Below are 27920 nucleotides of genomic sequence, written 5' to 3'. Positions count from 1 at the left end.
TGAGTTACAGAGGGTTTTAACTGCTCTAATAATCTGCTGCATTACTCCCGCATATTACACTCTGATCTGTTCATTCCATACTCATCATTTTTCCACTGGCATGTCTGCTCTTTGCAATCTGTACCAATGGTTATCTTCCAAACAAAGACTCAGCTCTTCAGCTAATGTTCAATACAAGGGTATCTCTGTTATTTGAAGTGATGTTCTTGGTTTGGTCCAAAGAAAACAGCCACAAATACTCAACTTTAGGAGCTTGCACACACACCTGGGCAGGTACACCCAAATACTTGCTCCATGTCGTCAAGGAAATTACTTGTCAAATACAGTCATGCAGGTTTAAGAGTCCTGATTTTACTTGAGCTCACCAAGCTCACAAAAACATTGGCAGCTTCCCTTCCAATCATTACTATTAACAGGTAAACTGTCAATAATGTTAATTCCATGAGCATGTCATCTAATTTGGGATGCATTAAGTTGTAGGTAATCTCGTTTTAGGTTTTAGCTTGCACCAGGGAAACATTGTAGGCAATTGTAAGGATTCGATCAAGAAAATGCAGAGTGTGAGATGCACCTCCTCACTCATTCACAGATTTATTTGTCCACAGCTCCATTCACAAAAGCTCCCTGATTAATGCAGCCCGGATCTAGGCCGCGAGTCTTGCCGATACCTGCTGATTCGTTGACCTGTTACTATGGAGACACCACAACAGAGAGACAACAAGGACGCTAATGGCGGAGTGAGTGCTGAGAGGGTTTAAGTTTGCATTAAGAGAGAGAAAGAGACACAAAGAAAGAGTGAATGTTTGAGGAGAAAATGAGAAAGTGAGGATGTGAGTGAGTGAGAATGTGAGTGGGTGAGTGGGTGAGTGGGTGAGTGGGTGGGTGGGTGGGTGAGTGAGTGATTGAGCTAAACTGTGTGTGTGCAAAGGTGAATTGGGTTGGAACAAAATGCCTCTCTTATCAGCGTGGCACACCCTCACTGGTACAGGAAGTTACATAATGAGTCTGCAGCAGACTCCAAAAATACCTGGCCTGTGTGATCCCAAGCTAAAGTGAAAAACCTACTAACTGACCCATAATAAGTCAAATGGTGCACTACCTCAGACAGGAAGAAGGAAAGAAAGAGAAAGCAGCTCAAATATTTTAAACTTTCAAGAAAGGGAAAATGTAATAAGGCCCAGGATGGAACCCTGAGGGACTCCACAAGTTCAGTCCAACATATTTATATATATATTATAGGCCAAATCTGATAAAACCATTTGCTCAAAAACATTCTGCCATCCAACTACTTAACTTACACATGGGAACAAGAAAAAAAGGAAGAGAAAAAGGAAAAGAAGGCAAATCAAATATACTAAAACTTGGGGAGAACAAAATGAAGCCTGGGATAGAACCCTGAGGAACTCCACCATTTCAGTTCAAGTTTCACAACATGTTTAAGTCCAATCTGATGAAATAAAATTTGATACATCTGACACGTAGAACCACTTTGGCAATAGAGTTCTATATTGATTGATATTGTGGGACATGCAATATAAATGTAATATACGTAATGATTTCATGTGTTTGTGATGAGACTCATTATTTAGTGACTGTACAAGCTAAACTTCCTTACCCGACCAACTAGCTAACCTTTAACAAGTCTGAGAGTATTTAACTTACAGAAAGAAAGAAAAGAAAGCAATTAAAATAATCTAAAATTTACAAAATTGGGAGAACCCAGGATGGAACCTTGTGGAACTCCACAAATTACACAACACAGTTAAGCCCTATCCAATTCATTCAGAATGGATGGTTATTTAAATATATATTTCAGAATTTAAAAGGATTTAATTTGACCATTTATTGGTACTATATGTGTGACATTGCAGAAGTTGCTCTTTACCAATTTTCCTCAAAGCAACACTGTGTCTCTGCTTCTGCTTCATCGGGATTTGTTTTATGACTCTTTATTTGATTTGTCTCTTCATCTGGGTACATATTTTGCCCTCAAAGTTGAACATCACAACTGTGCTCGTAACAGCAGATGTTCCTTAGCATGACGACACACATGTTTAGCTTCCTACCTAATAATTTACTGCTGTAAAGAACAGAACAGTTGACGCCTGAGGCAGATCCTTACACTTACGAATGCAACCTTCTTCGTCCAACACATTTACAGATGCCACATCTTCAGTTATTCATTATTGATTCATCTAAACGTCATTCAACATTGTGAATGACGGGAATCCTTACATTATTGGCTTACCTGACATTTCTTGTTTTATTATTTGCATTAAAGGAAGTACTTGTAGGTTTGAACCCCTCATTTATGAAGTCACAGACTCAACATTTGTGTTTACACTTACCAAATGCATATTTATTAGGCTCAGAACTTGTACACTCATGCAAACGATATTGAAAGGCTGAGCAGCAGATTTGCTTAAAAGTAATAAATCCACTGTAAAGAAAATACATCGTCACAATTATGTTATAAGCCATTTCATTAAATCATAATTAGGAATTCAGTGAGAGAACAAGACAAATGTAGATGTGAGCTGGGGTGCCCCCGATACTGCAGCCCATCACTGCAGTGACACAGATTTGATTCTGGCCCGCACCCTTCTCTGCATGTCATACCCTCACCCCATTACTTCCTGTTTTTCTTCACAAACACATCCACCAAACAAGGTCATAAAATGCTGTAAAAATCCCATTTACAAGAGCTGTAAAACAATGTCTGATGGAGAAAGTGAAGTTTGGGTGGAAATGCCCTTTAAAAGATGTATAGGAGGTACCTGCAGTGGTAAACAGGATATGGAGCTACCATGTGTGATTATATGCCTGTGTGTGTTGTTCGACCCATGGTACACACACATTCCTCAGGGGTGAGATCATAACCAACAGCCCCCAAATCCCCCCCACCCACCCAATAGACGGTGACTGAGGAACAAAAGCCACAGACCCACACACACACACACACACACTTTAAACAACAAACTAAATCATAAAGACACATTCAGCTGGAAGCTTCTTCAAACTTCTGTCTTGTCAGTTATTAACACGTCATTCACTCAACACACACCAACCAAAAAAAAAAAAAAAAAAAATACACACCGTGCAAACACAGACACGTTCAGGTGTATGAGATCATTCCTCTGAGGCAAGACATTAATCTCATGTTGGCAGCGATGACGAGCACCATTCACGTCAGTGTCAAGGTTTGGCCCATGGAAGTGTTTTCGAAATCAGTGTTGCAATCTTACAAGTGCTTTTGTTTAATTTAGAACTGAAGAAGCTACTTAGATGAATGGTGAAACGTCTTCAAGAAGCTCTACAAGTCCAGTTGCTTTTCTTTAACCTTTTTTGGATATGGCATAGATAAAGATAAAAAAAAGTTTTAACGTTTTTATCACATGATAATAAAAAGGAAATGTTTTGGTTTTTGGCTAATGGCTGCCTAAAACAAGGTATGTCCCAATCGGTATTGAGTCAATCCAGGGATTTTTTTAAATCCTCGTATCTTTTGTAGTCATTTGTTTAATGTCTGCTTTGTAGATTTAAAACTACTTCTTCTGTTTTAATAGTGAGGTAGCTAGGCGCCCTTTAATAGGTCTTCAAAGCTGCCAAAAATCCCAGAAGAAGAAGAGGAATCAAAATCGCAAGACCAAACATGTCTGCTATGTAGAAGAACTTTCTAAGCTCATTTATAAAGATTACTTATGGCTTATTTTCCAATGATGTTGCTCTATTCGCCATGCTGGCCTTTTAGCATGGAGCTATCACTCGTGCTCCCATTTTTCCAGAAAATTTTGAGGTCCATCTTTTGAACTGTTAAACTTTACGTCAGCACTCCCGAGCCGTGGCACCCACTGATGACATCACCGCCTGATGCACTGCTGCAGTAACGGAGCCGCTTAATAAGAGTCACATGAGTCATGCACCAGGAGCTCAGAGGGGCCGATCCCAACCAAAAGAAAAATCCAGATTACAGACAGAAGGGGAAGACGGCAAGAGGCTTTTAATGTCTTTGATTCTGGTAATGAGGGGTGAGCGGTATTCTGTCTTTAATCTGGTTTTGGTCGGACACAAACAGCTGCAGAGATGAAGAGGGAGGGAGAAAGATCAAAAGACAGAGCAAACCTTCTCAGAGAGTTTTACCAAAGCTGGGCTCAGACTGCGGAAGTTTTAAACTCCTAAATGATTTTGAAATTAATTTGCAAACTTTAATATCTTAGGTAATATGTTCTCTGATCTCAAACATGAGCACACAACAACCTTTGAAAATAAAAGCAAAACACAAACTACAGGAAGACAAACTACCAGGGAAGGCACCACTACATGTGATTTCACAGGGAAACCAATTAAACAGAGACTTTGGCGACAACTTTGTGAACTGATCAGCGCTACTGTCTGGTGTTCAGCAATAATATACCTGCGAGAGGAAGACAAAGAAGGAGAAGATGATAAAGAACAACATTAAGAAGAAGACAAAAAATGCACAGGACAAGCTGAGGACAACAAAGAGCAGGACAATGACAAAGAAGACAACAAAGGACAAGGATGACAATAAAGAACAAAGGTGACAATGAAGAAGAAAAAAGACAAAGAACAAGATGAAGAAGACAAAATGAATCCATAAATAGAAGAAGACAAAGAACAAGAAGATGGAGAAGATGAGAAAAAGATAATGAAAAGATGGAAGACAAAGAGGAAATGAAAGAACACATAAACAGCTACAAGACAAAGAAGAGGAAACAGATGAAGAACTTGTAAATTCATAAAACTCTGCAGTGCAAAAATATATATATGTCAGCAGGTGAGATAGGAGGTTTGCTCCTGAAACACCTCACATTACTAAATAATCTGAGAAAACCTCGGCACCGACTGATGTCTGGACCAGATTTCTCTGCTGGGAGGGTGGTGGTGGTGGTGGTGTTGGGGGGAGGTGGGAGCAAATGTGGAACAAATTGACACAAAACTCCTGAAGTCTGAGTGTAACTTAACAAGAAACAGTCAGAGGACCAGAGGCTGAGACTCATCAGGAGTTCCCACAGCTCTGACAATGATTTCAGAGGTGGACACATGTAGTAGAGCTTTAATGGCCAAGAAATGATTTGAACCCGCCACTGAAAAGCGCTTTGTCAGACTTAACTATCATCAGAACACGGCCTCAGCTGCAACCAGGAAGGAGAACCAAATATAACACAGCAGTGAAAAAAACAACGGAGCTGAAATGGGTCTGAACAAAGAGTAACCAGCACAGCGCTGCCCTGTCATTAACACACAAACATCTGGCATGACAACTGCATGCATAAACAGGACACACACTGACAAACACACTGCAGCGTTTAGCATGACCTCACCCTGCCGGTTCACTATGATGTCACCACGACCGGAGCTACCATGTGTGGAGGAAGAGGGTGAAGAGGAGGCTGTAGGGGGGGCCATGACGGAGAGAGTCAAAGAACCCTGGAGTGAAACTATCTGGTCAAATCAGGACACTTAACTTAAGAACAACCACTTCTAGACTTTCAGGACGGCGGAAACAATATCAAGTGGAACAAAATAAAATAAAAAGACTGAAGGAAAAGCCAGAATACAAACAAAGGTTTTAAATGTCTAACAACGATTAGCCTGGAAGCCACCAGGAAGTTCCCACAACCACAGAAATTTAGTGAAGAAATTAGGGTTTGGAGTGAATCCATTCAGAAACCAATCAAAGATCTGCCGGACCAATCAAAGACGCCATGACGACTAGTCACTGATCACGTGACAATAACAACAGGGACGCCACCAAGAAGACATGTGAGGAGCCCAGTGGGTCATTGTATCAAACTAGCAGCGGTTCATCAAATGTGTGGAAATACTTCACTCAAGATGAACATTTTATTCTACCGTGAAATGCAGAATATCTCTCTGTATTGATTGAAACTCACCCTTAATGACACACCACATGTTACCAGACTCACATTCGGACTTGAGTGAAGTCTGGCTACAACAGGTTAAAATAAAGCGTGATAATAAGTTCATTACAGTAAATAAAAGTCAATACATCAGCAAGTTGGCTCTGAAGTTATATTAATAAGTATCTTTTGGCTTGAACATAATGTATTTACTAATAGGTTAAATGATGAATACAGAAAACAACTGTTGGCTGAAGTTTTAATACAGACTAGAGGTTGGTTTAGTCTTCCAGGTCGTTTTGTCTTTCTACAAATATGTTCTGTCAGAGCCAGAAAAAGTATTTAGGTCTGAAACCAAAGAGAACAAAAGAGAAGCGAGAGATGAAAAGAGGACTAACTGGGAGCAGAGTTTGAGACGTTTGTAACCGAGCCAGGCTGCAGGAGGTTCACCGCCGTGATTATCACCCAACAATCCTCATAAACCACCGCAACCACACATGTCTGCACTTCTACCCCCGTGAGGACACCACGTGACATAATGGATTCCACCGTTTTAACCTCAGTTTAGTAAGGATCAGACAAACACACAAAATCCCCAAACCCCTAAATTAAACTGTCAACCATTTAATTAAACCCAACTTCTCAATAGGGCTTTAGTGTGCGTTGGATTTGTCTCCATCAGCTTCCTGTCAGTCTGATCATCGTCACTAGCAAAGTATTTAGTGAACAGTGAACGTCCTGAACCCTGCGTCATGTCTGCGGCCTCTACGTCCAGACAACAGAGGTATCTGTGTTATTACATCCCTGACATCAAAGACAGCTCAGCACCAATTCACAATGACAACAATTGGGCTTCATGAACATGAGACAACAGGATGGCTGGTAGCGACAGACAGACAAACACATGTTCTTCTACCCCCACGCCCCCCAGGTGTGTTGAAGCACAAAACTATTTTCCATCCGACTCTATTGTACTCGTCTCGCATCACAAGCCTCGTCCATTGACACAGCAATAACTAAATAATAAGAATAACTAAATCAGCTCTAATCGTACTTCTATATCATTCACATGTACTGGCCCTATAAGAGGTGACTAATACATATGTAATGAGTCATCAGGTTATCAGCAGCTCTAACGATGTGAGAAACAGGAGGAAGCACCAAGCCTTGTTCTACACAGCACGACTAATGTCTCATTCGTTAAATCAATACAAATTACACTGACACCAAGAAGCCACAGCTAACACACGTCTTCTTTTATCTAGTTTTTGGGCAAAGTTTGTTGGCAGGCTTTGTGCTAAGCTAATTCATAAAAGGACGCTTTTGGGTTATTCCCAATATGTGCGGCTCCATTGGTCATGCTAACATGTTAGCATGGAGCTAACACTCTTCACCCCAGCTTTATTTGGGTACTATTCTCTAAATTGCTACGACAGTGATGGAGACTTAGTGTAGCGTAGCCAGCTATGAGAATGTGAGTCTGGGACCACGCCATCTGGATTTCATTAAGGGGTGCGTTTCAGCCACTATATAGAAAATAAATAACTTTCAAGTGGGACAGTCATGTAGTCATCCACCGCCGGGATAGTCTGACAACCACTCAGAGCAATTAATTATGCAACGTATGTTTCTCAACAAATGGGTTCATCCTCATTTCATTTAAATCATTTTCATTTTCAAACAGATGTGATGGCACAATCTAAACATCTCGCTTCTGAGACGTCAGCCGTTTTGTCTGATTCAACTCCACAGTGTTCAGATGACATGTGTGACTATGTCACTGTTGCTCTTCTGTCGGTCACTACATAAAGCCCCGTTCAAATGATTCGATTGGTTCAAAAGATTCAGCTGGAGCATAATCACTTCCCAACGGAGAGACATGTTGAATGAAAATCATTTAGAACATGGATTTCAGGTGACATTTGCTCCTCTAACTATAAAGAACTTGCAGGGTATCTTGGAGAAACCCTACAAGTCCAGTTGCTCTCGTTTAGTTTTTTTGATAAACCACAACCTGGATGACTGAGAACCTTCCACCACACTGGAAAAACCCACAAAAAGCTGCAGCATTTGGACCAACAATGGAGCCTTCTCTGCAGAGCGGAGGTGTGTGTGCTTGTGTGTAAGGCTATATCCTCTCTCGTGTTACCCTTTTTTGCAGCAACACTGAGGCCTGTGTCTCAAACACATTAGCGTGGGGAGGGACGCCGACAGCAGAGGTAAACAACACAAACCTTTTATTTCTACGTATACCCTAAATAGCTTCCAGATCAAACTTAATGCTTTGAGGGAATGTCCAGTCGAAGTCGTTGGGAGTCCTCAGACTGAGTGCAGCTTTCTGGGTCAGTCACACCTGAATGAGGTTTTTTGCGAAGGAATGACATGTCTTAGGTTGTTTTGTCATTTTGGGTTGTTTTCAGGATAAGGCTGGCGCTTGGTGTGTGTGTGATATGAATACAGAATGTTATCAGGTCATCTCAGGTCATGAAACTGTCCCAGTTTAATCAACAAGACTAGAAATGACCAACTATGTTTGAAAATATTAGTTTTTTGTTTTAGATAAAACCAAAAAAGTAGTACTTTAGATATTGTTCTGCTTAACCTCCTGAGACCCTGCGTCCTCATATGGGGACATTAAGTTTTAGGTTTTATTGTAGTTTATTCTACGCCATTTAAACCCGTTGTCCATGTCAGTGGACGCTTTAGTCTGTCATCTAGTGGTAATAAGGATCAATACACTAGTCGGTAAAAATATGGCATGGCATTTCATTGGATTCATTCTACGGACGATACGGATCACACGGATCACAAGACAAACCCCATCAAATTCTACGACTGAAACCAATTTATTTATGCTTATTAACATTTCTAGTTTGATACAACCCACATATTGAACAAATTTCAGCAACAGCAACGAGCTACAACCTTGCTACCAAGCACTCGTTTGAGGACGTTGGGACTTCACTGTTCGCAAATTCTAGTTTTGCTCAGCCATGTACAGGTATTAAAATAAACAGTTCACACCTTGGTGACTTCATCATAATATAAATAATGAAATAATCCCAGTGTCCACATACAAGGAGATTGTTTTTTTGTTTTTTTCAAAAACGATTACTTCCTGTTGAAAGATGATGCTTAGTTTTTATACTTCTTAGGACCTACTAATCCCAAATACCGTGGAGGAATTAAGAGAAAATCCTCAAAATCTGCTGTCGCTGCGTTTGTGTCAGTTTCTTTGTTCTCATTAAGATGTTAATCAGACTTCATTTAGACTGAGAAATTAAAAACGCAAAGCAAACAAAAGCTTGGGTCTCAGGAGATTAATATGGAGTATTTTATTACTTAATTTTTATTTATTTTTTTAATTTTACACTTAGTTAATTCATTGTACTGATCCTGTTTGTTACCGTCCTGACACCTCTGCTGCCGTAACATTGTAAATGTTCCCACTATGTGATCAATAAAAACTATCTTTCTACAAGAGTTGCAAAACATGCAAGAGCTTACATGAAGTATATGAACTAAGGTCATTATATAAGTCACAGACAGAGTAAAGTGAGGAAATCATTTAACCAAATTATGCAAAAAATAAATAAATACCGGAACCAGAGACTTCTTCCAGTTTGTAACTCTGTTGGCCAACTAAACATTACGATAGCATAATGTTCTGGTCCAGGAGTTCAGCCACTGCAAGTTCATTATTGTTAATAAACCATCACTGAATAATGTAAGTAGTTTACATGGTTCGAAGTTTACAGGGCCTCTGAGAGTCTGAAGCCAGAGTCGGAAACATCTAATCAAATAAACCAAAATACCACCAAGAGGAGGACGGAAGGAATCTGTTGCCGTTGTGTCACACCCGATGGTTTTATGGCGATGTAGCACAAGCTCTCTTTCTTTACGTGCGAGTTACAAGCTGAAAGCAGTTTTGTTGTTAGCCCCCAAAAATGTGTTTTTTTGTTCCAACGCCACAAGTCACGCTCCTTTAATTCCTCCAAACCCATCAGTCACTGTGGAGAACCAAAGCTTCAAAAAAATAAAAATAAAAACTCGGGCCTGTGAATCAAGTTGCTCTTCGTCTAGCTGGGATTTCACTGTGGCCAACATGTATTGTGATCTGGTAGCAATTAGGATGCGATGAAACACTGATCACCTCGGAGGCAGTAAACAGCAGGCTGAGGCCACCTCATCTGGAAGACCCATGTTTATGTTCCTCTACCAGCTGACTCAGATCAGTTGAGCTTCAGTAGCAGTGAAAAAACTAAGGAGAGCAGAGGCCAGAGCTCTGACACTAAAGAGCTGAAACTGATGAAGCAAGAGTTTCAAACAGTCTTGGCAGCTAATGTGCATGAGAAAAACCTCTGAGGGTCTGATTTCTGAAGGAAACAAAAATGATTCATGAGCTTAATTGTATTATTTTGCTTAAGTTCTTTCTTCACTACACTGGGAGTCCAGTTTAATATACGGTGTGAAACAAACTTTTTCTAACACACGACTTAAAATATGTTATTTAAATGAACCTAATTCTCAGGATGGAAAAGGTCCAGTTTTTCTGAGCTCATCTGAAATCTAAGGTGTGGGAACTTGAAGGCTGCATAGAAACACCAAGAATAGATGTCTAGATTATGTTCCAGCAAAGATCTGCCGGGCCAATCAAATTGTGTGGGCATGTGGGGATTGACAGAAGAGCGCAGTCATGCACCAGATGACGTGTTACGAGATTCATGTTCAACAACCTTCAAAGCCGAAACAATTTTCAAAAGTCAACATGGGAAGTGTTTCAAAATGCAGTTCCACTGATGTCCACTAGAGGCTGGTTCCAAAAGTGAGTCAATCTCCATAGACCTCCATGTCAAAGTGTCCATATGTACAGCAGAAATAAATATGTCTATAGAGCAAGTTCGGTGGAGACAGGTACTGCCAAGATGGTGACGGCCAGAGACATTACAATGAACTTCAAAACTACTCTTCAGGAAAGAAGAAAAATCAAAAAAGACGAACAAATTTTTGGAACTATGGAGGTTTTGTTTGGCTGCACACGCAACTTTTACAAGGAAATCCTTAAAAATGTTAACACTCCACTTCCATCCATTTAATTCCCTTTAGACGGTCATATGCTCAGTCTTCTACCTCTACCATAGAGATTTAATGTGTATACCTTCATGTCAATATTGACCCATTTCGAATGATTATAGTATCTCGTGATTAGATATAAACACCATAAAGATAGAGACAGGCAGTTCCTAAAAAAAAAAAAAAAAAATGTGAGGCCAAAGCAAGTATAGCTCCCCCCGATGGCTGGCTACAGTATAGCTGTAAGCTCCATAATAGCGGTTGGAACTAAAATACACTTTTTTTTTTTTTTTTTTTTTTTTAATGACGGCTTCTGTCATTTTAGATAGCTGAAATAATGCTGATTCACATTCAAGTGTAATTTTTTTGTTTAAGTTTCGTTTTAGTTTAAAAGAGCACCAACAGTTTGGTGAATGCAAGGAAGTGGGGACACACTGTCCATATTTATACAGTCTATGGTTAAAATGTGGTCTACTGCCTGTGAATTCAGAAAATAAAGCGCACGATACATAGTAATTAGTTAAGGAGAAATTGGAGGACTTCTGTCCGGGCAGGACAGAAGTTGCATGGACGACAGGAAGACAATAAAATGGTTAAGCCAGCTTGACAAGTCTGGATTCATTCACAGATACTCTGATTACTCTGATGTGTTGATTGATTGATTTCAAAGGCTAGTTCCTTAAAAAAAAAACATGCTGGGAAACAAACTCAAAGACTGTTTATCCTGCTCGTAACATAGATACATCTCGACTAAGATTGTGATTCCCATCTTATCTACAGCCCCTTTGCTTCACCTGCTAACCACATCATCTTATCTCCCATCTTTCTCACAGCACCTGAACGCACCCCCAAGGGTGTTATGTGACACTTCGTCTGGAGGAGACTCCAGCCAATCACAGGCTCTGTTTACAAAGGTTGCCCTGACAACAAGCGGAATGTGCCTCACTTCGTTGGACTGACCTTGAGACGGTTTCCTCATGGCGTTATCAATCACGCCTCTGTGCGTGTTTGTGTTTGTGTGAGGTCTTTCTCTTTGTCTTGATACCGATTGTTTTCTGTTGTGATGAAACTGAACGAACTGTCGCCGCAACGGTTTCAGCTGAGCCTGCTTTCACCGTCTTCATTCAGGAGAAACAGAGGCTCGTGTCTGACTAAGTATTAACCACGTGATGAGAACAAAGTGACTGAAAAAACATCAGAGGATGTTGTACTTGGCCTAAATAAAAAAAAACAATAAAAGGGAGAGTTCTGTGGTGACATAGGTGGAGAAAAAAAAAACTGTGAGGCAAATCGTTTAATCCTACTAAAAATAATCTAATTTAGCCCAACAAGAAAGAGGACAAACCTGCTCAACTTTCTCTGCAGTTGGCGGCTGATGGACTACTTGAAATAACAAGAAGAGTTTTTCTAAAGGATTAAAGGACTAAAGTGACTGTAATACTTTTTCTGGAGATATTGAGAGTCCACCTAAATGAAATACGTTTTCCCTGCGTTGAGGCTGAGAAGAGCTTTTCTTGTCTTGCCTTGTATTCTCCTAGATGTGATGGATTCAGTCCAATAAATAGTTCTGTCAGAGTTAATGAGGAGGGGGTAGCTAACACTTTGCTCTTCTTTTAAACATTCAGTGTTTGTTGTCGTTTCAGCTCGGCCTCTGCTGTTTTTGATACATTCAACTGAGTGATTAACTTTGTAGGTGTTGAATCAAGTTGGTAGCACTGAACGATGACCTCCTACTACCACCTCACCAAACATGCACACTGCTGTCTGAATGACTTCATTTTCCAGAGCAAAGGTCTTCCACACAGTGAAGATGTGGATTCACGTGATCATCTTCTGGGCTTTGTTGGCAGCTTTGACGCTAGCTAACCGTCACTTAAATCGCGGAAAAAGACATTTTGATGCTACAGGGACGTGGTTTTGGAAATTCCCCAAATCGTATTTAATCTAATCTCCTAAGTGCTGGAAAGTGATGTTTACCTTTTTGGGTTATCCTTATTGTGTTATTGCTCGTTGTTGCCTGGGGATGCCAGGCCGGAGTTGGAAGTGGAGGAACTGAGGAGGTGGTTCTGTTCGGCTGTGCCGTCTCTACTCACGGGGAAGTGAGGTTTTTGTCAACAGAGTGGATGGACTGTGTGCGCTTGATGAGACCAGAAGGAGTGGGTCATGAGAAGGATCACAGTGCGTCTACGGGAGGACACATGCCGCTGTTGCTATGCAACTGGCCAAACAACCGTTTTGCCAACTGCTTTTGTAAATTTATTCATAATGCTTATTGTGTAAATTTTTTGATTACACCATTTATTTTATTTTTTTTTCTAGATAATATTTATCTTTTATTTTATTCTTATTTTATTTATCTTTGGTTTTTAACAGTGTTACTTTTATGCGCAACGAAGCTTCTGTGACCAAGTAACTTCCCTCATGGATCATTAACGTCTGTCTAAGTCTAGTATAAATGTTATTTATATGAGTTACAGATTTTATGTCCCGTAATTTCAATCAACTTCGCTGTGTGAAACTCATTAGGTATTTTTACAACAACACAAAACAAGAGTTTTTGTCATGCAGGCAGGTTTCTATGAGGTTGCTGGTGGCCAAACCCTTGGACGGCTCGTTCACCGGATTCCTGACATCACGTCGTCTTACGTCTCTTTCGCTGCCGACTCTCCCTTCGTTTCTGTGACACATTAACTAACACTCTGCAAACACACACTATCGTTTTCGCTCTCTTTCGGACGCTCGTTGCCATGGCGGTGGGTGTCAACAACAGCCAGGTCGCCTCATTGGAGTGTGACAGCTGACGGTTGTCTGGTTTCAGCCTGGTTTGAAGGCTTTGCTGCTCAGCTGTCTCCACCTGACGTGTTGGTCTCTGTTTATCATTGTTTACATGTTTATTTGTCGCTAAGGTGATTTTATCGCTTGTCTATGCCAATAAAAATCAAGCCAGGACTCACTGATGAGGGCAGGTTTTGCAATAAGGAAGGAATCACCATTGTTTGTTGTTATGCTGTTGTGTTGCCATCTGTCTTCACTGACTGAGACTTCCTGACATTACAAATATTTCTTTATGATACTATGATTTCGTTGATAACTATGAGAAGCGAGAGCCTAGAACTATCAGCTAAAAATTTAGATACCAACAACGAGCAGATGCTTGAAGTTGATCCATCGTCAAGTGGTGGAAGGAAATGTTAAAATTCTAATTAAAACTAATGGAACCATCTAAAAATAATCTATTACTGACGCACTACCAGCAAATTTTGCTTAAAGGATGAAGAGTAAAACCCATCAATGACGTCACAAATGTGGTAACTGGACAGTTAATCGAATTTTAATCCCGATTTTGGCTGCTGCAATTAAATGAACCTGATCGTCGACGATATTCACATTTAAAATACGGGCTCCGCTGCATTATCCAATCAGGCACTTTGTCTGCCAGTAGTCAGCCAAGCTTCACTCGGTGGACTGCCAAAAGCCAGTCAGAAGAAGGTACAGTAGCAGGAGATGAGGTGTACTGTGGTGAAAAAAAAAATGTTGATAAGCTGGTATGTCTTGGCAAAAACCTATAGGCCTAAGGCTAATGTTATTATGTTATTGCCTGTTCTGTATAACCTGTAATTTTGCCAATTGGTTGCACTTTGTGATTTCACTCTTTAAAAGCATATGTATTCTTTTAGCCCTTGGTCATTTTTAAACTTTTGGGTATTTTTTATTTTTTTTTTGCTAGATTCTTAAGCATTTATTCTTATTTTAAGTTTAATTTTGCACTGAAAACTGTTCACATATTGTTTGTTTAAAAGTAGTACAGTAATACAGGTGTTTTTTGCAAAACACAATGAATGATAATCGTGATTACAAAATTGATCAAAATAATTTTGGTGCCATTATTATTGTTAATGGTTGAGGGTCAGCACCTCATCAAAGGTTAAAGTTTAATCTAACCCCAGATGCTATGGGGGGCAATATTTTTTTTTATATTCTGCATATTGGGTTGGGAACTGAACAAGAGTGTTACCGGTAAGGCTACAAAAGTCTGGAACATCCACTAGCGACAACACCTTCCTCCATTTTCTACCACCAGATTCACCAGGCTGAGAGAAGACTGTCTTTTTAAACAGAAGAAGAGCGTGCTCCATCCACACATCGGCAATATCTGGTCTGCACTGGGAAATGTGCAGTTTGGTTACCTTAGCAACCAGAGTCTTCAATGTCCACTAGGGGCAAAAAATGGCTTAATGTGTGGATGGACCGTTGCGATGTTAATGCCCTGAAATGTTTACGAAAATTGGGATTCGTGAACCAAACCCACGTCCCTGTAGCGTCTTCTTCTGTTTTGGCGGTGGATGGACAGCTGCCAAAAACTCCAGGAGAAAAAGACAAAGACGAAGACAACAAAGGAGACGTGACTAAACATGTCGGCTGTGTGGGAGAACTTTGCTCTGGAAAATGAAGTCAGTCAGTCAATAGGAGATCATTGTTCAGTACTATCAACATGATTTACAAAAAGGAAATACATTAACTATTTATTGGACTGAATCCATCATATCTAGCAGAACAAGAAAAACTTTTATGAATCACCAGGGAGGAAGATTGTATCAGGACTCAGATCGACTGATACTAAATAATTAAAGATCTGAAAGGTAACCAAAACACTTGATCAGGACATCCCTCGTAAAATGGATAATATTAAGTTTTTAGAGATGCTCTCTGCAATTTCACTGTCTGCTGAGATGTACAATGAAGATGAATTCTATTCTAGTCTCACTACAGAGACACACCAATAGTTACCTAGGTTTAGGTTATAGTTAGGTTGCAGTTTGAGCTGCTCATAATATTTGCAGCTAACTTCATTTAGTCTGTTCAGTTTGTCTTGAGGAGAATGCGGTCACACCGTCAGATTTAAGTCACAGCTGAAAGCTACAGATCCCGTCAGTCCTGTTCTCAGCGTTTTCTCATGGTTCCTCTCAGTGCCGCTCACACCGATGTGTGACAGCAGCTACAAGCAGCAACCGGCCTTTTAAGAGGGCAGGCTCACGTTACATTTGTATTCAACCGAATCTACCTGAACGAGAAGGACGTCATGTCACATGAAGGACACGTTGTGGGGGGGCGGGGGGCTCAGTAGGTAGAGTAAACGCTGTAAACGAATCAGAGTTAGCGGTTCGATCCCTGGAACAACGCAAAACTATGCTGAAGTGTCTCTATAAGAGCAGGACCATGATGCAGGGGTATAAACACTGACGGATCGGATTTCAGACGGATCGGCGTCTGACGTGTGACCGCGTAGCAAATCTAGCGGCCAAACAGTTTGAATTATTTAATTGGCTCTGCACAAAAATAGTGCAGAACTACTGAGTGATTGAAAGCTGAACAACCTGCGCGGCCGCAGAAATAAGTTTTCTCAGGAGCTGGTGGAGTCCAAACAGGAGGAGAAGCTCTACCTCACAAAGAGTTTAATGCGTCTGCAAACAGAATCAGAGAGGTGCTCTGTTCAGACTGATCAGCGCCTCGTTTCAATACTTCAGCACACACACACACACACACACACACACACACACACACACACACACACACCCATCTCCACGCTACTCATGCAACACACCCACACAAGAGGACGGCCAACGCCCTTTTTATACAACGCACCTGGCTGCAACGCGCTTGGCCAACGTCCAGACAGTTCCGTAAAGAGAACACACAAACACACACGTACACACAAACACACACGTACACACACAAGGTTCTGCAATCTCGTACTCACAGAACGAACTTCACACAGGGGTGATTTCGTTGAGGCAACTCTCGACTTTTTCACTTTATTTAAGGCGAATATGAAGGCGTTAATCATGACTCTGTTGATTTGATTTTCATTTAAAAGGCGAATTTTAAATCATTAAAGGTTAATAATCCGTCCCGAAAACCTCCAAACCAGTAGCAAACAAGAGGAAGACGTTAAAAATACTTAATGGAACCGTAATCAATGACTTTTTGCACTTTTCACCTTCACCAGACTAGTATTCAATTAATAATCTGACTGGAACAATCAGAGGGCGTTATCAATCAGATGCAGAGCACGCAAGGGTATGAAAAGATCTCGGTCGTGTTCCTTGTACCCAATCAATTCAGATTTTCTAGGAAAACATGGGGGGGGGAATATTTCTTCTCTTCCTTGTTTTCATTCTCTTCCTCCTCCCTTTTCTCCTCATTCTCATCCACCAACGTATTTTTCTTTCTCTCTCCTTCCTACGCTTCTCCTCCTCCTTCGGTTTTATTTGCAGTAGATTTGAATGCTCCACAGTGATTGATGTTTAGATGTGAACTCATCTAACCAGATCATTTAATTTCACTCCCATGGAAACAGCTCCGATCTAAATTAGAGGTCTGACAAGGAGTTAGCTTCACCACATGTGCAGCCATGGTCGCAGCTCGGGCTAATGTGCTGCGCATATTCACCAAACACACGGGAACAGCTGGTAGCAAGTGAAAGAGTTTCCACTTTTTCACATACTCAGTTCGTAAAAAGTCAAGTTAAAGATCTGCGATGGACTGAGAACATGCAGCTTCCCGTATTTGGGATCTCTCCTAGCCGACAGTGAAGGCAGCAGGGGTTGTACAAGAAAAGCCAACTTCACTTGTTTGCCATGACGACAATCAAGCAGCAGTGACAACATGGACGCCTCCAAGAAGACAGGTGAGGAGCCCAGTGGGTCATTACAGCAGCAGTTCATCTAACAAAACTACTACTGCAATGCACACTCATCTGAAAAGACATCCGCTAAAGTCAGCATAGCCAGAGGAACATTGCTAATCCTCTGAATGACTGTCAATTAACAAACGTACTGCGGTAACAGAGAGATGGAGGCGGCACATCAACAATTAGCTGGTAAATTTCACCGTTCAAAGTTATGAAACCTTTAGCGGCTGCACACAGAGATTTGTTCAGGCTAAACATATCTGCAGCGAACCGTGTACTGATAAATGTGTTCAGGTCAAGAACATAGATTGTACTGTTGCAAGGCGTTACTATCTGCCGTGTTTTTATGTCACCGACCAGTCGAGTTCGACTTTAAAAAGTCGTCTTTAAAAAAAAATCCAAAGTGGCTCAACCCCTAAAAGGGAGCAACACTGGACCATTACGAAAAGCTTAAACAGTAAATCTAAACTGTCTCCGAAGACACATAAAATGCTCCTCTGCCTACTTCAGTATGGGTCACAGACAAAAGCCGGGGGGCCTCCTTAAGGGGCCCCCCTTCCTTACACCACAGTTAAGTATCGACACACATTTAGTAGAAAAGGATGATGAGTTACATCTCTTTGTCTGACAGCAGCAAACCTCTCCTTCCCACGCTCCCTCCTCCTCCTGCCTGTCACGGAGGTGAGGCATCTAACGGGCTAATGATACCTGCTGTCACCAAAACTGGATCTTTTCCAAGATGTCTTCAAGACGAGGTGAAGGACTTTTCAATGAAATATCCTAATAAAGAGGAGCCACATATGACCATATATGGAGACTGGTCTGAGGCACATTTGACCCTGGCTTATATCTGTGCATCTGAACACCAGCAGCAGCGTGCATACAATCAACATGATATAGGGAACGCATTATGTCAATGGAAAGTCCTTTCAAAGATAGAGAGACACATCTGTGTCCGAGTGTCTGTGTGTGTGTGTCCCACCCCGTCAGTCATTTCCTTTCTAGTGTGGAAAATCAAATCTCCACCACCAGTGTTATGTCGCTGAACGCTGAACGCTCCCCGACCCCGGTTCATTCCCGTCACCAGGTAGCCTCAGTGTCTCACCGGTTGGTTTTATTTTCCTATTCAGAGAATTCAGCCTAATGCTGACGGAGAATAAAACCTTCGCACCAACCCACTGAACTGGCAGCGGAAGTGTGACACATTCAGACTTCTGGAAGAAACTTTTTGTTTTATTAAAAGTTAAGTGACTCAGAGGAAGAGGATGTGACGCAGACTGTCGGCAGACAGACACCTGGCCGAGCCCACAGGTAACCACAGACCAGAGACAATGATATCACTTTTTATCTTTTTATGAGCGAATAAAGACGTGAATCACACAACAGATAGACTGAGGATGAGGTCACAGTCAACCATGTCCTCAATTCTCCAGGGTACAGTAGCAGCATTTACCTGGAAAACATTTCTTCAACCTGATTGAGGTCAGTCAGATTAGAGATTTACAATGAACTGTTTACACCAAACACTAAATAAACAATAAAACAACTTGCACAATTTTAATCCATTTACATCATGTAAAGGACATTGCATCTCTTTTAACAAAAACGAAAGAGAAAGAAAGATATGTTTTAAATGACTTTTAGAGGTTCATGAGTCCTGAGACGCCTTCAGGTACACAATAGCTGGATTCAGGTGTTTCAAGTACAGGCACACAAACCTGGTAACAAAGAACTTTCAACAACGAAGGCCTACTCTTGCTACTCAATGAGTGTAGTTTAGTGTAGTTTGATATTTTCACTCCCATGGAAAAGCAATGAAAGCTTCAATCTGCATTGTTTTGGTCTCACCTATCTAACAGGCTGCAGCCATGCGGTTGGTAGCGACAGCGTGAACACCTTACAAAATATGGAAATTTATATTAAACAACTGTCGCTGTGTGAGTCACATACATGCCGAATTAAAGCGTGGGTGTGTTTCGCGAAGAAGATATTCACTGTAGTGAGGTTTGATGCCTGCGCTCGCATCGAAAAGCAATTCAACTTTAAATCTCTAGATTATTGAATAAAGTCCGTGCTTAGAGCGAGACAAAACGGTTGAGGTTAATGCTATTAACTGGATAAACTGAGAAAAAACTTCATTGGGACAAAACACATCAGTATTCCCAGTCTATCTATAGTGTAAACTTTATATATATGTAACAGATAAACTTATTTTAACAAAACATTAACTTTCAGAAATGTGGTCTCATCTACCTAAACGAGATGCAGCAAGGTGGGCGGTAGCAAAGGCGTGAACCCCTTACAAAATGCGAAATTTTGTTTCAAATATGTGTTGCTTTATGTGTTGCATGTATGCCGTATTAAAGAGTGAAGCCGTTTCATCCAGAAGCCACTCATTGCTGTGAAGTTTGAGGTCTATTCTTGAAGGGAAAATTAATTAAATCTTAAATCTCTGGATTATTAAATGAAGTCCGTGATTAAGCGAGAGAAAGATTGGCTGTTGGGGCTTTAAACTGGGGAAACTGGGAGACAACTTCACTGGGATGCATATTATTAGTATTCCCAGTTGGTATGTGGTGTGTGGACTCTATATTGACAGATAAGCTCATTTTGGGACAACTGGGGGGAAACGAAATGAATGGACCGACCGCCAATAACTCACCTATGGAGACCAGCTTTATGCTCTCCTTTTCCAGGAACTCCAGAGCCACCGACACATTCTCCAGCTTCATCTGCCTGAAGTTGGGCCTCGGGTGGTACTTTCTGTACATCTTCTTGTGGCTGAGGACCTCCAGGAGGGCGATGAGCCTCAATCCGTCCCCGAGGTCCAACTGCAGGTCCCCGATCCGCTTGTTGACACACTTCAGGTGCTCGTTGATCCAGCGGGTGAAGGTGTTCTGCTGGATCTTCTTCCACGGAGCGTCCTCGGCCAGGTCCTTCTCTGTAGCCGGCATCTTTTACAGCTCTTCCCGCTGGCTCTCGATACTAAACTTTGTTCGGACTCTTTGTTAATGGTGCGGGTCGGTGAGTGTGCTCTCTGTCCTCCCGCCGTGTTTCCTCCAGGCTGCTCCAACTTGGTTTGAACTTTTCTCTGCAACTCACCGAGACCGAGGGTGCTGCTGCATTCAAAGGTTGCTCGGACTTCCCACCCTCTTCTCCCCTCCCCTCTCTATCTCTCTCGCTCTCTCTCTCTCTCTCTCTCTCCTTAGCTCTTGAAACTGCTACGTTTTAGCGCCCCCGTTGGTTTGAGTAATAAATAAATAAATAAATAAACCAAACTCCTTTTTATTGACCGATTACTTACACACAAATATGAATCAATAAATATTTCCTACGTAAATAAAACCCCAAAAACCCGGGTTAACATAACTCTCAAGAGACACCAAAACACATCTCAACTATAAACACGAACGCACAAATAATTACTAATACATATTAAATGGAAATAATTAAATTTTCTATAGTAACCGACATATGAAATAATGCGGGGCCTGTAGTTTTTTATGTTATATTAGATGTTTTATTGCTTAGAAAAAATAGAACTAAGAAGAACTTCAGAAAAAAATGTAATGGTTTATGTTAGCGCCGACCTTCATTCATCATTTCATCACTTCACCAACATCACTAATGGACTTCCTACGTTTTTTGTTTGTTAATTTTTCCTATAAGAACCAAATAAACAAATGAAAAAAGTCTGGAAAAAGGACAAGACCCGAGGTTTTATTTTATGTAGACATGTGAAGATTTTCCGTTCCTGTAAAACATGTCAGAGTGGTGCATCCTACCCCCTGTAGACTCTGTGTGACTGTCAGTCTTCTTCATTGATCTGGTTTCCTGTCAGTTTGATTAGTTGCTTTTTTTTACCTTTAGACTCAGACGGATCAATAAACATCTCCACACAGCATTTTAAATAAATAAATAAAGAGTAAATGAGGGAGAAGAAAGAAGAGAAAACAGGAAGAAGGATGGGAAGTAGGAAGGAAAAGAAAGAGGAAAAGAAGAAAGAGGACAGAATAAAGAGAAGAAAAATACTACACATTTATATAGTTATGCTGTGTGTAATTAAGACACAAAGGTTGATATATTTTTACTCATCTTAATTCGTTGTTCAGTCTCTTTTAGCTCCTAGTTTGTTCTGCACCAGCGTCGCTCTAACTGGTCTGTCTTCTGCAGCTGATATCATCTTCAATAAATTAAAAATATGCACCCCTTTTATCTTTATCACAACATTTTTTTAGTTCCCCATCATATTTCTTCTTCTCTGATCACCTGTAACCTCATACAGGATAAAAGGAGTCTGATATTGTCTGACCTCAGGCTAAAGAAACGGAAAGACAAAGTCCTTCTGTGATTAATAGTTTGTTTTATCAACAACAGATGAGTTCATGTTTCCAGCCCATGTCTCATCTCTCTAAAAAAAAATAATAGTAAATAAATAAATAAACACGTCTGGTTCCAGTTTTATTGTTCTGAATAAAAGTTCGAGACAACGGAGGAAGATGAAGTAGAAATATGAGGGGAAAAAAAGGTAGAACAAAGGAGAGAGGGAGAGGAAATAAGAGAAGGAAAAGAAGAAGAGGAAGATGCGGAGGAAAATGAGAGAAAAGCTTGAAGAAAAGAAAAAGATATGAAAGGAAAAGTAGGAAGATGAGGAAGAAGAAATGGAGACAAAGAAAAAAATAGGAAAATAAGCAATAAGAGAAAAAAAGAGAAAAATGGGAGAGGGGAAAAACAAAGAGGAAGGGATGAACAGGAAGAATGGGAGTAAATAAGTAGAAAAGGAGGAGAAAGAAAAACTATAAATAATAAAAATCTTTGGGTTTAACTCTACTTCCTGCCGTCATGTCAAAATAAGAGCGTGTTGCCTTTGAAGAACCAAGCGAGCAGAGTGAAATCATTTAAACCAGACAACTTCCCGTCAGCCTGGAGGAGATTCTCACGTCGTCTCATGCAGATTTAATGAATGAAGACACAGGAAGCAGGTGTTGGTGGGTCAGCTGCTACAACTTTAATCCAAACATCGCTCTGCATATTCCACAATCATCCTCCTCCTCTTTACCTCTACATAGCCTCCTCTCATATCTCTAAACAATTTTAACAAAATAAGTCTAGTAGCACGTCATTCAGTAACATTTTATTTTACAACTCTCTCTCTCTGTACTGTAGTGTTTTTTCTCTTTAAACATCAGGAATATTTTTTATTTGATCGTTGTCCTTTTTTTTTCTTTTTTTTTTAAATTTCATTTTAAACACAGAGACCAGACGGAGTACACGAACGATGGCAAAACGCTGCTCAAGAGTCCAGAGTGTGAACCGACACACAAACACAAACACACACACACACACAAAGAGATAATTTAATGTTTGTTAAAATGATTCTTAGCCGAGGCCTGACGTGTTCAACTGTCTGAAGCATGTGATGTCTTTTTAGAGTCCGTGGCCTAAAGGTGAAAAACAATAAAATCTTTTCCAGTCTTTAACAAAAACACTCACATCTAACAACTGAACAGCTGCAGGACAAGAGTTTAGCTTTTAGTCTGTGCTATAAATCTGGGTTTCAACTCATTGAAATGTGAGTTTCGGAAACGATCCCCAGCTGCAACTACAACCCAGTAATCTGATGAACGCTAACACGGCTAAACGTGTAGTTAGCATCTCAGCAACGGCCTCAGACAGCGTCCTGAGCTAACGTTAGCATGTCAGCTCACGTTTTCGTGTCTTTTCACAGAATTCAGACAAAAGTTGTGAAGCTGCTGAGTCGTCCTCCGGGGGCCGAGAGCGTCAGAGCCGACTTTCTCACAGGCTTCATGTCTAGTCTGATAACAATAACATCTGAACCTAATCATGAAGTAGCTGCGATCCATTCTGTGGACACGACAAAGACTTTTTTTTTTTTCCCTCGCAAGAGCTGCTATGACAAGCATTTTAAAGATAATGTCTTGGTTTTTCAAGATGAATTAATTTATTTAATGAAAAATAAAAATGTCCTCCAGTGGTTGTGTGAGTGGCAGATTCACAGCTTCACCAACATCGAAAGGCCTCCGACAGTCAAATAACGTCAGTGCGTGTCTGGGTGAAGAGTGTGTGTGTGTGTGTGTGTGTGTGTGTGTGTGTGTGTGTGTGTGTGAGATTGCGTTTGTCCACACACGTACATAAACTGTGGTGTTAGTTACATCAGAGGCACTTTGACCCCCCGTTTCTGTGCCCCTCCCCCTTCCTCCCCACAAGAAAAAAATAATCAAAAGTAAGGAAAAAAAAAATAAAATATATCAGATTTTATTTTAATAATTTGGCTTCAAGTTCTGGTTTTAGTTATATATATATATAAAAAAAAAAACATCCCGAACTCCCCGGGGAAAAAAAGAAAACACAGAGACAACGCCATGTGAAGTCATCCAACATGGCCGCCGGACACTGGAGCAGAGCGGGACGTCCTGAAACTTTCCAACAGACTCAGCGGCGCAGATTTTAACGACAGCACAGACGCCTGGATGTTCGTTAGAGATTTGTGTGACTCCCTGCAGCTCCAGACTGATTGGAGGAATGTGATATAGATTTACTGTAGTGGCTCTGTGTCAGCCTCGAATACAGAAACTGAAAAATACTCAGGCTTCATAGTGTTGAACCAAAACTAATAAAACGAAATATGTACGTGTATTTATATATTTATATATATTGTTTGTTTTTGGCATCAAAATGTCCGACCAGTAAATTCTACTCCTGACTGAGCGGAGGCTGCTGGAAAGTGACGCGTTTGTCCCAGTTCGTTTCCCAGTTTTTTTTTGTTGTTGTTTGTCGTTTTTACACATGTGTTGTGGAAGCTCGGCCTGCGGGAGAACGCTTTGTTACCCAGAAATCAGCAGAGAGACGAAAACCAAAAAAAAAAAAAAAAAAAAAAAAAAAAAAAAGCCCCCCCACCACAGCTGAGAGAGAGAATAAAAACAAAACTCCCCCGTCGCCAGAAAAACAAACTAACAAACAAAATCAAAAATAAACCAAGAATCATCTGAGTCCTCTGTAGAAACCACAACCTTTATATTCCCTCTACAACTATGTACAATTAGACTTTATACAAGTAAAGCAGTGACGCTCTCCATACAGCGCTTCTGTTTGTCCTCTAGGTGGAGCTGCTCTTGGACAGGTTGGGGTAGAGGACGGCGGCCGTCACGGCAACCATCACTGCGATGACCGGCATCCAGGGGCTCCAGCCGCTCTGTCCGAGAGAGAGAGAGAGAGAGAGATGACGACAACACACGGAAACAAAGAGTTAGTCTGAGGTTTAAGACTGAAACTAAGAAAGAGAGAGTGGAGGAAGAAGATAAAGAGGAGGAGAAGAAGAAGGAAGGAACATAAAGAGGATCGCAGAAAGAAAAAGAAAGCCATGCTAGGTCAGTCCAAAAGAGGATATTATTCTTTCTATATATCTACAGATACCTGAGATCATCCGCAACACATCATTTTAAGTTGAATTTAAAATGCTGCGTTAAATCCTGCTGCACCTGAACGCATCACGCTTTAATTTAAAATGTCTCAAAATGAGTTTTTATGAATTCTGCTGTGAATGAGCCGTTCACAACGCGCTGCACAGATTTTATTTTAGGAATCAAATGAACAGAAAGTGTCCGAGACTTGAAGTGAAAAAGCAGCGCACATGACACAGTTAACACGGACGGTGTTTCTTTCTTAAGTCGCTGTGAACAGAAGTGAACTGTTTCCATGGACGCTAAATAAAACGGTTTGATCAGATTTCACATCTGTTCAAAACATCAATGACAACGGAAGTTTTTTGACAAAGTGGTTCTGCTGCTGTGGAAAATCAAATCCGCTGGAAATCATTTTATGTTTTATGTAAATACGTGTATATACAGCTTCCGTAGATGATGATAAGTAAGAGCGTGTCCACTGAACTTCCAGCTTTTTTTTTTTTTTTTTTTTTATCTTTTTGGCTTCAACCCAGTAATTTACATTAACGGTCTGTGGCTGACACGGCAAATATAATCTGACCTCAATGAAGAGCACGGGGTCCATTCATCAAACATACGTCCTGTCAGTAAAGTCTGTGTCGTCCTTTTATCGGCCGAGCCTCTTCAAACACACACACACACACCAGGGGCCTCGTCTACGAACTCTTGTGTTGATTTCCTACTGATCTGAAGGTTTTTTGTTTTTTTTTTTTCATCCACCACAGTTGTTTTCCTTGCTCTTCCGGGTCTGTTGGTGTCGCTGAGCTCACCAGTGTGTTCTTTCTTTTTAAGAATGTTCCAAACATTTGGCCACACCTCATGTTTTTTCTATCTCTCTCATGGGTTTGTTTTGATTTCTCAGCCTAATGAAGACTTGCTTCACTGATAGTGACAGATCTTTGGATCTCATATTGACAGCAACAGATTCCAAATGCAAAGAGCACACTTGAAATGAACTCTAGACCTTTTATCTGCTCCTTCTAAATGGGATAATAAGGGAATAACACACACCTGACCATGGAACAGCTGAGCAGCCAATTGTCCCATTACTTTTGGTCCCTTAAAAAGTGGGAGGCACATATACAAACTGTTGTAATTCCTACACCGTTCACCTGATTTGATTTGAATGTTAATACCCTAAAATTAAAGCTGAAAGTCTGCAGCTAACGCACATCTTGTTTATTTCATTTCAAATCCATTGTGGTGGTGTATAGAGCCAAAAATGTCCCAATATTTATGGACCTGACTGTATATATATGTATATATGTATGAACTTTGCAGTGACAAATCCTTTGAACCTGAGGGCCCAGGTGCGTTTCTGCATCCACATTTGTTTTAAGAAGAAATAAAAATAAAAGAAATAAGTCAAGGTTCCTCCACTGTGAGAACCCAAGCTGTATGCACTGAAGAAAAAAAAAAGAATAAATATCTTCTTTGGGACTGAAGGAGAGACAGAATAAACAATAAAAAGCTGAGGCAGAAAGTAAAATAAATAGCGACAAAGGTCGAGGAGGTCACCTGGGCAGAGAAACAGAAAAGTTACAGACCAGATTTCCTTCACGGCAAAACAACGGAAACACTGGTCGGGCATTACCGAGTGAACAAACAAGCAGCGAACACAACACAAGACCAACACAATGGACAGGATGATGGACGTCTTGAATGAATGAAGAAGAAAGCATCAGAGGCTGGAGGGAGATAAGTGCAAAGAAAACACCAAACCCGTCAACAGGTAACGAAGAACGAGATGGAAAAATAAAAGAGTCGAGCAGCTTGACTCAGAAGCTGATTCATAAATTAATCACAGACTTTGCTGCAAAAGATCGAGAGAAAAATGAGGCGAAAAGTTAATAATGAAGCACCAGAACCCTGAGAGGGAGGGAGGAGAGATGAATGAACTCAGGAGGCGTTAGTGACTTTTATGAAGACGTGAATGTCAGAGCTGACTCTTTAAAGGGATACCTCACCTTCAACGTTCACCTTTACCTTTACCCTAAACTTCACCTATCAGCTACTGACCTCTGGCTTCACACTGAAATAATCTTGTTATTTTTAAAGTCTCAGGTTTAGCAGGTGATTTTTTTCCAACAGTAATTTGTGTTCAGATCTCAGGACTTTGCTTTGAGTTCATATAATGTTTTTAATTTTGCCTAAATGATGATGATTAATAGTAATTATGATGACAGTGATATATCAGGGTATATACAGGAAACTTGAACTTAATTTCAACAGCTTTTTAAGACTTTTTAAATATATTTTGTTTAATACGTCACTGTCACTTTTAATTGTAACCATTTACATCAGTGACACTTTCAACTTAACAGTTTTAGTTTACGACACAGACCATAGACGACTATGATACAACACAATTAGGGAAAAGATCGAAGGCAAAGTTTGAACACATGTTTAGTGTATAAACACTGGCGCTCTCAGACAATTTACAAACGCGCCCATAGTGGACCAGTGTTTAAGTTAACGGTTCATCTTTGTTTTTTAATAAACGAATAAATTCACACACTTTTTAGACTCAAACGTAAAATTCACCTCAAAAATACATTAAAATTTTAAGACAAGTTATAACACTTTTTAATACTTTCAAGGTCTTAATTTTGAATTATAAACTTTTAATACTTCTAGCAGTATGGTGAAACTCAACAGGTGTAGTTGCCTTTTTGTTTTTCTTGTAACTAAATCTTGAAACAAAACCACCTATAAATGTTTGTACTGACAAGATGTGACTTTATCGTCTGTTTCCTCTGAGACCATCGAGCCTCATTTCAGTCTCAATTAGACAAATTCCATCACTAC

General features: G+C 40.5%; 2 protein-coding genes across 12 annotated transcripts in view; both read right to left on the bottom strand.

The window, feature by feature from the left end:
* Positions 1–20764, bottom strand: part of LOC125007211 (filamin-B) — a 61187-nt gene extending 40423 nt beyond the window's left edge. For both annotated transcript variants that reach the window (XM_047583881.1, XM_047583882.1), the window contains exon 1: positions 20312–20764. In XM_047583881.1, coding sequence (XP_047439837.1) covers positions 20312–20603 — 292 coding nt within the window. In that variant the 5' untranslated portion in view covers positions 20604–20764. The remainder of the gene's footprint in view (positions 1–20311) is intronic.
* Positions 20765–22634: 1870 nt separating this feature from the next.
* The window catches only part of slmapa (sarcolemma associated protein a), a 57667-nt gene continuing 52381 nt past the window's right edge, over positions 22635–27920 (bottom strand). For all 10 annotated transcript variants that reach the window (XM_047582379.1, XM_047582378.1, XM_047582380.1 and 7 more), the window contains one exon: positions 22635–24862. Coding sequence is in view for 7 of the 10 variants with exons in the window: in XM_047582378.1 (XP_047438334.1) it covers positions 24767–24862 (96 nt within the window). In the remaining 3 variants the exon portion in view is untranslated. The remainder of the gene's footprint in view (positions 24863–27920) is intronic.

The sequence above is a fragment of the Mugil cephalus genome, chromosome 4 (genome assembly GCF_022458985.1).
Source record: "Mugil cephalus isolate CIBA_MC_2020 chromosome 4, CIBA_Mcephalus_1.1, whole genome shotgun sequence".
In the NCBI taxonomy this organism is placed as follows: Eukaryota; Metazoa; Chordata; class Actinopteri; order Mugiliformes; family Mugilidae; genus Mugil; species Mugil cephalus.
The sequence above is the reverse complement of the archived record's forward strand: the minus strand, read 5'-3'. Positions and strand labels throughout refer to the sequence as shown.